The sequence below is a fragment of the Talpa occidentalis genome, unplaced genomic scaffold (assembly GCF_014898055.3).
Source record: "Talpa occidentalis isolate TD23 unplaced genomic scaffold, MPIMG_talOcc4v2.1 talOcc4.13, whole genome shotgun sequence".
Classification (NCBI taxonomy): domain Eukaryota; kingdom Metazoa; phylum Chordata; class Mammalia; order Eulipotyphla; family Talpidae; genus Talpa; species Talpa occidentalis.
The window spans coordinates 30912815-30926697 of record NW_023601322.1 but is presented as its reverse complement, the minus strand read 5'-3'; the positions used below and the strand labels follow the sequence as shown (position 1 = coordinate 30926697).

Here is a 13883-nt window from a genome sequence, read left to right as displayed (position 1 = left end):
AAAGTATAAAACCTGGGCCATATGAAATTATAAAATATTTTGACATATAAAGATTAATCTTTGAGTGATAATTACATTAGTGGTGTAAGGATTTCTTACAATACCAGAATAGAACCTATAGACTAAGGTTGAAATTTTATCTACATAAATTTAAGGGTTCTGTTGGATAATCCCCTTTATTTTTCCTTACAGAATTCACTACTGACACTTATCCTGGTTAGTTTCTGCCCTTCCTTCATTCTCTGTGTTTGCTTCACATTAATGGTGAGTTGTATTATTGTTCTTTATATTTGTAGAGATTAAATTTTTCTAAATCGGGTTAAACCATAGTTTATCAAATGCATTATTTGATGTCAAGTGCATTTTTAATAAACTACTATCTATATAATAAGCTACTAATATAAAGGCCTGGTTCTAAGTCACAATGCAGACTGTTATTTTTTAGTACCTAGGAGTCAGCACAGTAGCCACCAGTACCAGGGCCCTGGCATCCAGGAGTAGGAGTACTTGGGTTCAAATCAAGGCTTTCCCTATCTTTGTCCTTTTGTAAGTGACTTCCTCCTCTTGAGACTATTCTGATCCTTTAGGGTTATTGTGAGAAATAAACAAAATGACTTTCCATCTGTGAGTAACCATTAACTGTGCTATCATGGAATGTCTTTTTCCTGAGTGCCATTGCTTGAACTGCATAGCTTAAGAAAATTCAAACTGCTTGTATTTGTAGCCTCTGCGATTACTTCAAGGCATATTTTCCTTATTAAGTGTGATGAAGTAATACACATATGACGAAACTGCTGATGTATGCAGAGCTAACTGAAAGAAGTGACGGAAACTTCCATTTGAGCTCTATTTGATAGTTTTCTATTCCCTCATTTGAATGAAAAAATGAATTTGCACCCAGTTTCTCCAAAATGCTTTATATAGGGGATGTGATCTCTTTAGTCTGCATGGACAGAGTGGGAGAAGGATGTTTGTTTTAAGAGATAAGTCAAAGGAAAAAGAAAATAAAATGGTACTTCTGTTTGGCCTCTGAGCTCTACCAGGAAAATAATAGGACTCCTACTATTCTCATTATTTTGGATGACTGTACAAAAAAGCATAAGCCATTGGAGAGTTTAGCGCTGGGTAGATGTGCATGGGTGTTCATAATTGAAGATAAAAATAAGAGCATGTGGTCAGACCTTACCTTCTGAACTCCATTTGTTTCATTATCATTATTAGGCTTTTTATGTGCATGGTGAACTCAAACTTTAATATTACTTTATGAAATAGTAACCATGTCAAAACCTTCAAATACATTTACAACATAGGCATAACAAAGCATAAATCAGAGACACTTAAAACAGGTATGTTTCTTCTAAGGTATTAAATGTAGCCATTTACTCATGTAAGAATGAGTAGTTCTTCAATCAGTTTTAAATAATTAAATACTGTTGGTTTGCTCATTTTCTTTACCCCCTCTTGGAATAAATTCTTTTCCAGACTGGATGTTGAGACTCTGGGTAACCTTGAGATATTCTTAAGATAAGCTTACATCTGAAGAAGTATTGTCAACTCTGTACTAAATATAGATAAAAAAAAAATAGCATCATGTTTGAAAAACAAACTGCTGAAAGTTAAGCACTATATCATTCAGAGTTTATAAGATTCACCATCATTGTTTTAACACAGAAATCTTTTTATTAAACCAAACAAAACAGATAAAATTATACCAGCCCTCAAATTTTGAATTTTCATTTAAATAAGCAAACTCTAAGTCCACACTGTAAAAGATGTTTGTGCATCTATGTATCTCCAAAATACTCATATTTCAATAAGATTTTCACATTATATTCACCAACAGTATCACAAAATTTCATTTTTTTTGTTTTTGTTTTGTTTACGTAACTGTAAGGAACAGTAATTCTAGAAACACTAGAAGAAAAAAGCATAGCAATGTCCACAGTTACAAGAAAAAGTGCACATTACTTGGTCACAATCACAGTCATTACTTGAAAAACTATATGTAACAAGTAGATAAGAAATATCACTGGTGCCTTAAACTCATTATCAAAAACTGAATGACATAAATTTTACATGAAATAAGGCAAATTCAGGAATGCACAAAGAATTTGTAATCCAACCAAAGCTAAACAACAAAAAAAATTGTACAAGAAGCATAAACTGATGTATTTCTCTCTAAATATTTAAAAAATAGGCTTATCTCAGTGCACAAAGAAAACACCATTCTTGTGTATCCAACACTATAAAAGAAGGGCAAAATACAGGGAATAAGAAGGGACAGTTCATTGTAAGTTGCAGCTGCATCCACTGAGAGTTCTTTAATCATTTTTACCTAAAACTGTAAATTATACAAATCATATCAGGAGAGGTAATGGTCTTTTTGGAAACTATTTCTGAAAGAGAAATGAAAAGAAAACTACACATAAGAGTGCAAATTTTCAGATTGTCACTTGCAACCTCTTAACATTCAGTCATCTACATCCAGTTGCTGCTAGAGGGATGCTTATAACACAGCAGCGGCAATCCATTGTGAGCAGATGTAAGAAACAAAGGTGTGATTTTTTTTTTTCCAATGATTATGTCTTTTTTAATAAAAAAAATTGTATGATGAAAACAGCTATGAGAAAGCTGCAGTGTTGAGTGGGATGCTTGAGATCAACATGAGTCTGAAATGCAGGCTTCTGTTGGATGTAGTTCCTGATGTGACGATTTAAAGAACGTAGGCAAGGGGTTTTCCAGCATCAAGTGTCATTTTTTTTTTTTTTGTAGAAAGAATTTGGAAAAAGAAGGCAAAGGGATGTGGAAAAGGTACATACAGTAGTTTCTCAAAACAGTTTTCTTTTAGGACCTATGAAAAAGTTACCAAAGTAAAAATGACAATTTTGAATGAAAAACAAGTTTTTTTTTTTATAAAAATTACATATATATATTTTTTAAAATACAAGATCCTTTTCATTGTTGTTATATCCTGTAGCAACAGGAAATTTGGCTTTTTTTTTTTTGTCAGATACTGGAGCTTTCAGTCCTATGAGTCAGTAGCAAATTCCACTAATATTTCAGTTGGATCTTGAATTATTTTTTATACCACAAAGCTTCTTCTGTTTTATCCTTGAATTAGGGATTTACAGCCTTTTTTTCCCCCCAGATATTTATGCTGACACACAAAAACAAAAAGCAGTAGGCTGGACACATTAAAGTATCTCAAGTACTTCAGAGGGCAAAGTTCCTTTGAAGCACCTTAACACATCACTTTATGGATCAAGGACAATGTGGCATAATGCAAGTATTTCTCTTAAAAGACTGTGCAGTAAGATCAGAAGCATCTCTGCTGGGAAATCAAAATGTCATTAGTGGAAACTGCAAATTTAGACCTCACTGAATATGGTCGTCATTTGACTCAGTTCTGTTGTAAAATAAGATTTTCCAGTTCATCTGCAGAACGCAATAAAAATGCAGCTGATTCTCGATATCCTGCAACAAGCTGTCTCACAGCGTTGATTTCAGTTGGACTCAGCTGGGGTCTGGAGCTTGAACTGCTAGAGGATCCTGAGCTCGATGCCAATTGCCTCTTCATGCTGAGATCAGTGGGTCCTAGCAAACAAAATCACCAAATTAGACAAATAGTTTTTGTTCTAGTACCTGAAACATGAGTGCTAAATAAATTATGGTTGAATTAATTCACAAATTTTGTTCATGAGAAGTTGCAATTTTTCATCAGATATATCTGCTTTCAACTAAAGAGCAACGTGGAATATCTCTGGGTGTTCTGTTGCAGTGCTGACCTCTGAACGTGTGCTTTTTGGAAAATTCAATTCAAACTTTAATACGCTATAGAGGCTTCTCTGTAGTATAAACTGATGGGAATCACAAATTTTATTTGCTACATTTGATAACAAATAATTTTAGGAGTCAGAAGTTATCAAATTCTATATTGTGACATTGACTCCAGATTAGACGCCTCAACTTAAAACAAACCTGAGCACTTGGGGAGTTCAATGACTTGTTCAGAACTCAGCAACTATTAGGTGACACAATAAGGATTTAGGGATTTTTTTTTTTTTCATTTTAGGTCAATGTTTTTTTTTTCCCCACTAGTTTGATTAGTTTTTAAAAATGTGGACCTGTTAGACTTCAGTTTGCTTTAGACATGTGCAATAAGCAAATGGCTAGTACAAACAAAACTACAGGGGAATTAGACTCGGAATATTTAGGAATTAACATCACTTTATTTGCACAATTATTCATGTGCCAATATTTTTTCCTTATATACATTTAAACCAAACTCTTAACATTTTCAGTCTGCTTTTTAACATTTTCTGAATATTTAGATTTAAAATAACTTTACAGTTTAATTCAGATTATTTGTAATGCTTTGTGTTGATTCTTTTAGGTTATTGAGGAGGTTTTATTATATATCTGTGTTAATTTTTTTATTTGCTACCTTTCATTAAGCAGTTGCCATTGTTAAATTTACACTAATACATTTGAGATCCTTGAATAAAATACTAAGCACATAACTCAAGGCATGCCCCTAAACTATAGTGATTCTATGACTTGAAAGTATTTTAACAGATTTCTCTAAAGTTACTATAAATTTTCAGGTAACAGTATTCATTTAATGAACTAAAACAAGGAATGTTATTTTAACCTTCTAGTCCTTGACATGATTTAGACAGAGGTCAAGACCCACTCCCCTATCCCAAAGAGAGGAGAGGATTTCTGTCAACTAAGAGGTAGAGGTCCATGAGAGGGAAATAGCTTCACTTGGAATTTAATTAGGATAGAGGCAAGAGAAGCACACAGCAACTCTGACACCTGAGAGAATCTTATTTCCACTTCTGCCATAGTCTTTCAGATCTTTGATTTTTCTACCAGAAGTTAGCTTTCATTTGTTCTATTGAAAAAAAAATCAAGATCCTGATATAAAAAGCAGAATATAGGAATTGCTATACAAGTATTCCAGCAAATCATTAACAGTAGCTAGTTTATTTGAAAAGTTCCAAGTGAATTTAAAAATGTGAAGTAATAAATGTGGTATCTGGATCAACCCATATACAGTTTTCGTTCTATTGTATTTAAGAGTTCCAGTGTTAGTACAAATCTTTATGAAAAAAAAATAGGATTTTCTGCTAATAATGTAAATACCTAGTGCCAGGTTGGCTGGCTATCATTATTTCATTAAAAGGCATAGTATTGTATAATGATTTTGCTCTCATCTAGTTGCTGATTAAAATCTTTAACTGAAATTATTTAAGGATGGCTACAGGTCCATGAGAGAGATAATTTTCTAATACTGTATTTCATGTAGTACAGCTCAAGGGTATGAGCTTCCTAATGAAGATACAGTTTTACTTCATTTTTAAAAATTGTATTATAATTGACATACTACAGATTAACTTCAGGAGAACAACAAAATAGTTTGGCATTTATATACAATGCAAAATGATCACCTTCAGTTGTTTATTCCCCATCTTTGCAATTCCAAAGTATCACCACAGTACTGTATAATTGACTTATAGACCCCGACCTATAAACTACATTCTTGTGACTTAAAATAACTGGAAATTTGTAACTTTTGGTCCTCTTCCCCCATTTTTCCTCTTCCCCCAAACCATTTCCCTCTGACAGCCTCCAATCTGTTTTCAGTATCTATAAAACTGATTTTGTTTAGTATTTTAAATTCCACATGTGTGAAATCATATACTAAATTTGATCCTTAGTATTTCAGATTGATATCAGGATCCTGCAGATACTAAAATCCAGATGCTTAAGTACCTTATATAAAATGTTGTATTTGTGTATAACCTGTGCTCAGCCTCCCATATACTTTAAAGCTCTAGATTACTTAAAACACCTAATAAAATGTAAATGCTATGTAAATCCTTGTTACACTGTATCATTTAGGGAACAGTGGCAAGAAAATGTCTATAGATGTTCAGGTCATATACCACCATCATAGAGCTAACTACATAGCATATATTTTCATTCAGTCCATGGTTTGTTGAATCTACGAATGTGAAAAAATAGATCCCTTTCAAAATACAACTATTCAGTGACAATTCACATGTGCACCTAGGAATTCTGATGGAAACAAGGAGATGACTTGTTTTTATGCATGCTAACAATACATACATTCTGCAGCCTGTAGATCAATGAGTTGTTTTGATTTTCAAATCCTATTTGAGAAATACATTTTATAGGACTGTAATTGCCATAGATAGTGGTTCATCTGCTAAGTCTCTGGTCAAAGCAAATTGAAAATCATCTGGAAGATTTACCATTTTAGGTGACTTTAAAAACATTCATGATTCATGGGAGGATGTTAGGAAGGAGTTTGGAAGAAACTGATTGCAACTCTCATTGATGAGGAGTTCTGTATAGACTCCAGTGAAAGGATATGCTGTAGATGTGTTACAAGTAGAAAGAGAACCAGAATTAGAAATTTAGGCTTACGATGTGACTTACTTGCTGTAATCACATGATAAAAATTTAATTGCTGAGTCATTGCTTATTGATAAGCAAAGAAAGTGGTTTCTTGAGATGGAATCTACTTAGGTTGAAAATGTTATGAACATTGTTGAAATAACAAAATATCCTGAATATTATATAAAATTAGTTGACAAAGTAGTGACAGGTTATGAGAGGACTGACTCAAATTTTGAAAGTAGTTCTGTGGCTATAATGCAAAGCTAATCAATGGCAGAAAACTTTAAGAAGTTGCCACAATAACTTGCCTTCAACAGCCATCACCCTTATCACTCAGCAGCTATCAACAAAGAGGTAAGAGCCTTCCTCAGCAAAATATGAATAACTGAAGGCTCATGTTAGAATTCTTTAACAATGTATTTTTGAACAAAGGCATGTAAATTTCCATACATAATGTTGTTGTACACTTAGCAGACTTAAGTTTCATGTGAACAGAACTTTTATATGCACTGGGAAACCAAAAATTTAAAGTATCACTGTATTGTGATATTTGCTTTGTGGTGTTCTGAGGTTTGTAGATATATGTACAAAATGCATGTAATGTATATGTTGTATAGAGGTCTATAATGAGAATACTTTTTCTTGGGGGGGGGATATAACAATTTGCTCAATTGGGGTTCAAATTTAGTTTCCCATTTCATTAAAATCAGTTCCAAATTACCATCTTTTAATGTGGATCTGTAAAGAGATATGCATTTCAACTTTGAAAGTGTCTTTTAAGTAGTTATTGTATTGAATACTAATACTAGTGCATGAATGATTTTAATTGAACATAGTCATCATTTGGAAAGCATTCATAGGGATTTCTAAATTTGTCTTTTTATACCCGACTTTCAGCTTATCAATAAATTGCAGATTAATTACGTGCAATTGAAGCTGAAACTATAAATCCTTCATTTGAACAATGAAAAGGTTTTTGAAATAGGGGAATTTACTTTGCATCTGCATCAAGGTCCAGTAAACATTGCTGCCCTGTAGCATGTGTACTCAGTAAATATACCCACTGGAAATTTGTGTGGGAACAGAGATTTAACTTCATGTTTTAACTTTGACAATATGGGTGGTTTATAAGGCAGCTAGTCACTAGTGATTCAAACAGTGTTGATCAGCAAAAGGTCTTTAAGACAGCAAAAGCTTCACATATAAACACTGTTTTGCCTTGTAATTTTAGATTGAATTCATCAAGCAACATTGTCTCTTCTGCAGCAAAAGCTAATTTTCAAAGCCATTCAGTGTTTGATAAAGCTTGAGGTCAGTTCCTGTTCAAAAAGAATTCAATCTCAGTCCTGACCTAAAAAGGCTGCAGTAAAACTTTACCACTGAGCCATCAAAATACACAGTATGGTAGAAGATAGGATATGCAGACTTTTTTTATTTTTGGCAAAATTTAACAGACATGGTTATGATTACAACAATGAGAGGAAATGAAGCTTAAATCTGATGCTGATTCAATAACACATGATAAAACTAAAGTTTTCCACAGTATACTTGCAGAGGACTAGTTCAAGGAATAACTGCTTTGTCTTAAAATTTGTAATTTGGACCAAAAAAAATCATACATATTGAGTCTACTTCATGTTTGACTGAACAGGTTTTTTTTTCTCCATTTTGTAAATATGTAGTAAATGCTATAATATGTAGTAATGCTATATATAAATATGTAGTAAATGCTACATGTAAATAGATAAAAATGTAGATGTAATGTTATATAATGTGTATGTTATATAAACAATGAATAATGTGATAACAGCACATACTGTGGAATAAATGAAGGGCATCCAATAAATGAAATAGAGCATATACAATAAGTAGGACACATGGGAAATAAATGCAATAAATGAAACTATAGGCTGCTCATGCAATAAGTGCAATATAACATGGGAAATAAATGAAAACCACCACATGCAATAAATGACATATAGCATGGGGAATAAAATATGGCATGTGAAATAAACACAATATAGCATGGACATACAATAAATTAGATACATCATAGCCAATAGATGTAGTATAGCATGGGGAAAAAAATAATTGGGCCTATGTGATAACAGTGATAGTGCATATGCAATAAATGTAATATAGCCCATGCAATAAAGAAATCCTGTATGCACTATAACATGGGCAATAAAACAAATAGTACATGGTTTTCCCCCCACATGTGATAAGTTCAATAGAACATAAGCAAATAAATGGTATAGTGCATATGCTGTAAAGGAGATATTGCATATGCAATAAATGAAATAGTGCATGTGATGAATGTTGGTGAGCAATAGAGCATGTGCAATGATATATTGCATATCTGATAAGTGCATATGTAGTGCACAGTCTATATGTGCCTAGGCTATAATGGGTGATGCAATCTCATAAATACAATATTGTATATCATGAAACAATAAAAGCCATATAGCATGGGAATTGCAATAAACATCTCTGTCTACCTATTTTTAAGCACTAATAAATAAATACTGACGATGTAATGAATTTGGATTAGTGCAGGGCCTCAAATACAAGCTTTTGTGCTTCTCTATAGTGGCAGAAAACAGGTCTTTATTACAGCAACAGGAGAAACACAGATTGCAACAGCATTATCTGGCCTGACCAGCTCAGTGGCTTTGGTAGCAGCAGGCCCGTCAGGCCCTCGACACTGGCAGAAGTGGCAGCAATAGCAGAGAGGATTATCAGTCATAGAAGACCAACCTAACTTCAAGGTGATAATTTCCACAATAATTCCATCAAAGAACACTAAATGAACACCCTTTGTGCTGGCAAAATGCAGTCCTTGTCTTTGAAGACTTCTCATCTGTAGTAATGTATTCATCTCTTTCCTTTTCCCCAATAAACTTGCCATGTTCTGATGAATGGGAATGCCTGCTGAATTCTTTCTCTAAGAACTCTGTACACTGAACTTCCTCTTTTGAATCACAATACCAAGAAACTACTACACAGGCCTTAATTATCCAGTGGTAGCAAACTTTCTGGCATAGGTAAAGGAAAGTGGTGTCGGCCTATCCTTGTAGTACAGAAAGCTGTAAAAACAACTTGTTTCTCTTCATAAACACTCAGAACAGATAGCATATCAGAGGGCATTAAAAGGACATTGTTCCTGCTTACTGCACTCGGGATTTTGAAAGTTCTCTGATTATCCCTTACCTGAGGTTTTACCACTGGGTCCATGGTCAACTTCTAAATCCATACCTCCCCCCATTCTGCAGATGATGTGTGTCTGAGTGCAGCATAAAAGCAAGTATCCTAAATGTACTGCTATTTGAAAAACACATCAGAAGCTATGGACAAGGGAGAAACCTTTAGCTACATCTCCACTTCCTGGAAAGTAGTTAGGGAAAACCATCAAGGAATTGGATTTCCCATCTAGTAAATATTTAAGTCAGTGTCTATTATTTCCAATATGAAAGCAATGCAAAATTGAGGAAAGATGTCATCACCAAAAGATAACAATTCTCTAAAAACAATAATTATCCAATAACCAAGTTCTGAGTCACAAAATGTTCTGATTTATTGACAAAGAACTCAAGAGATGTTTTGAAGAAACTCAAACTACAAGAAAACTCAGAAAAGATTTAAACAAAATGACAGTTAACTAAGAGATAGAAATACAAATTTGAGAGTTGAAACTTGCTGAGTAGAGCAAATGAAAACCAAAATACATGTATTAGAAGGTAAGAATCTTGAAATATAACCAGAATAAAGAAAACAATGTAAGAGTGAAGACAGCTATATGATCTATGGAATCCTGTCAAAAGAATAGATATTGAAATAACGAATTCCAGAAGGAGAAAGGAGGGAAAAGGGGACAGAATTTTTTTAAAAGATTTATTTATGCACACAAGAACTGGGGTACAGGCCAGAAGTGTGGGGGTGAGAGAATTCACTAGAGACAGAGTAGGGAACAGAACAGGCAGATTGACTGAAATACACTGCTGAGGGGAGCAGCAGGCAAGACAGGAGAGGTCTGCTGTGCCATGTAGATAGCTCCTTGGGCGGGGATTGAACTCATGCTGCAGTGGCGGCGGATAGCTTCATATGTTGCATCTTAACACTTTGCACTACCAGGGAGGCCGGGACAGAAAATTTAAGGAGCTGAGAACTTTTCAAATCTAGAGAGAGACTTGGGCCTCCAATTTCACATCACACTATTATCTCAACACATAAATCAAAAAATAGATTGTAAACTACAAGGAACCCACATGGATTCATCAAAAGATGTCTTAGCAGAAACTTTGTAAGGCAGGAAAGAGTAGAATGGTAGAATGCATATACAAAGTATTGAAAGAAAAAAATTTCAGCTAAGAAAAATTCTGCTAAAATTGTCAGCTAAGAACTATCTGGAATATTTTATCCTTTAAGAACAAACAAAAGACTGTCAACAAACAAAAATAGAGGAAGTCAATTACTATTACACCTACCATGGAAGAAATGCTGAAATCAGGTCTTGAAGCTGAAATGAGGCTAATAAACAACATGAAAGCATATAAAATCATAGACCACACTGTAAAGGTTAATATTTAGTCAGATTTCTAAAATTACTATATAAGGGTATCATCTACATAGTCATCTATGTAGAATGTCTATCATCAAAAATGAAATAGAAAAGAGTGTTAGCAAGGATGTAGAGATAAGGAAACTCCTGGATATTTTGATGGGAATGTAAATTGGTGCAGCTATTAGGGAAAACATTATGAAGTTTCCTCAAAAAATTACAAAATACCACATAATTTAGCAATTCTACTTTTGCATATTTATCCAAAGGAAAGGAAAACAAGTACTTAGAGTTATATGAATCCCCATATTTACTGTAGCATTATTTCCAATAACCAAAACATGGATAGAACTTAAATGTCTGTCATTGGATGAATGAATATATGTCTCTCCCAGTTTCTTTATCCATGTACATATGTTTATATATTGTGTTTGTGCATACACTCACACAAATATAAACATACACAGAGAAAAATTGTGGACCAAGAATGGACCTTGAGGGTCTTATGTTCAGGTCAGATATCAGGTTAAGAAAGACAAATACTATATACAAATTATAAATAGAATCTAGACAAGCCACCCTCATAAAAACATAGAGTTGCAGATAATAGGACCTGGGCGTGGTAGAATGGGGGGTATATTGTTTAAAATACAAACTTACAGATAGTAGATAAGTCCTGGTGAGCTAAAGCACAACATCCTGATTATAGACAATACTGCTGTATGATAAATGCCAAAGTTGTTAACAAACTAGATCTTTCCATCACAAAATATAAATGAAATTATGAGATGTGGTAGAGGTATATGCTAATATGGTATTCATATTGCAATATAGAAATGCATCAAATCATTGTATGCCTTAAACTTATACAATGTTATGTAAATTACATCACAGTAAAAATAAATTTAGAATAATTTTCACATTCAATTTAGTTGCCCAAGATATGAAGGAAACAGTGATTCATGTAAAATACAAAATTTCTGCTGATCTCCTTATTATCCTTTTAGACAAAGCACATTGGGGATAATAATATAGAATGAAGAGAGAATTTTATGAAGCATTGTTTGGAGATAGAGTGACTGTGCCTGCCTTACTGCAATGTTTTTTAACCAAATATTTATGTTCTTTGTCAAAAATAGATTTAACGTTTTATGAATTTAGAGAAAATACTTTTTCTGTATGGGGGGGCAGAGTTGATGGATTTCCATGGAGGTTGAAACAATCCTGATTTCTTACCTTTATTTTTAAATTGGATAGAAAGAAAATTAATATTTTATAATAACAGAAGAAATTATGAGCAGGTCATAGACAGCTTGGTGGGAGAAGAAAAGCTGCTGGAAGAAGAAGACATGAAAGTGGTAAGAATATAATAAACACACAAATGTCTGCTTTGAAAGATCACATGAGAAAATATAACAGTATGATCTTCATAGATTTGGATAAACTGTTCGTAAATGTTTTCAGGAAGCGTTAAGAAAAGAGGATTATCCCTGCAACATTGCCTCAAAGAACAGTATGGAGAGAGTGATTTATATTGCCAGAAATCGAAATCAGAAAAAAAAAAAATACCTAAATTTAGGGTAGTGTTGAAGCTATTTTTAGATATATTCAGAGTACTCAAGAAAATTGTAATCCCTAATAGGTTTTATTTCTTTTATAGAGGCATATTTTTTATTTATTTTATTTGTTTGTTTTGTTTATACATGCACAGGGTACAGTCAGAAGCGCTGGAGGGTGAAAGAATTCACCAGAGCCAGAGCAGGGAGCACAGCAGGCGGAAGGACCGAAGTACACTGCTGAGGGGAGCAGCGGGCGGCAGGAGAGGTCTGCGCGCCATGTGGGACCCTCCTCTGGTGGCCGGGGAGCAGCCGGGGATGGAACCGGTGCCGCAGAGGCCGCGGGCAGCTTTGCAACCCAGCGCTCAACCGCTGCGCCACCGGAGAGGCCCCCTAATAGGTTTTAATTACCAGAAGTAATTTGTTTCTCCCTGTGACCATTGAGATATTGGCCATAATGTTAGTCACTACACACTTAATTTTGTAATAATTTGTTAATTCTGAATTTAGGTGAACAAACCAAAGAGCAATGCAAGAGGCCGATTTATACACTATGAATTCACATTCAAATACATCTACTTCCATTAGTTCAAGCAATTGTACATGGATGTGGGGAGGGCTTTTATAAAAAGAACCAAATGTCTTTTCAAAAGTCCATGTCCCCTGAAGTCACAAAAGGAAATATTAGCATTGTAATCATACTTGGAATTTGAAATTTTTTAACATGAAAGAGAAAGTAAAGCAACTCTTGACCTTTCTACTCTCTTGGGGTGAGTCAGACTGATGACCCAGGGTCTTTGATGAGCCTGGGGGTGGGAGGACCGTTTGTTGTTTATTTCAGGAAAGTGCATCAGTGTCTGAACTCAGGAAAAAGAAACCTAGGAAATGGCTAATTCAATTTCTACAGTGAAATTTTTTACTTTCTAAAAAAGTATTACATTCTGAATTCCCCAAGAGGGACCTTCCTGAGCAGTAAAGGGCCCATGAAGCCAATAAAACTTAGCTGGTTAGGGCCTCCCTGGTGGTGCAGATGGTTAAGCGCCGCACTGTGAAGCTGTTCGCAGCCTCTGTAGCGAGGGTTTGATCCCGGCCGGCGGGCAAGAACCCCGCTTGCCATAGCAGCCCTCTCCTACCTCACCCCGCTGCTCCCCTCAGCAGTGTATTTTGTCAGTCTGCTTGTGCTGTTCCCCACTCTGTCTCTGGTGAATCCTCTCACCCTCCCATGCATCTGGCCTGTACTCCAGCTCTTGTATAAATAAAAAAAAAAAAAACCTTAAAAAAAAAACTTTAAAAAAAAAAAACAATCTTAGCTGGTTAGTTCAGATAGTTTCCCAGAGGAC

The 13883-nt window shown here is 34.5% G+C and overlaps 1 protein-coding gene across 8 annotated transcripts in view; it reads right to left on the bottom strand.

Moving 5' to 3' along the window:
* Positions 1–1660: 1660 nt before the first annotated feature.
* Positions 1661–13883, bottom strand: part of NOL4 (nucleolar protein 4) — a 307016-nt gene continuing 294793 nt past the window's right edge. For all 8 annotated transcript variants that reach the window (XM_037508675.2, XM_054694107.1, XM_037508682.2 and 5 more), the window contains one exon: positions 1661–3594. In XM_037508675.2, coding sequence (XP_037364572.1) covers positions 3401–3594 — 194 coding nt within the window. In that variant the 3' untranslated portion in view covers positions 1661–3400. The remainder of the gene's footprint in view (positions 3595–13883) is intronic.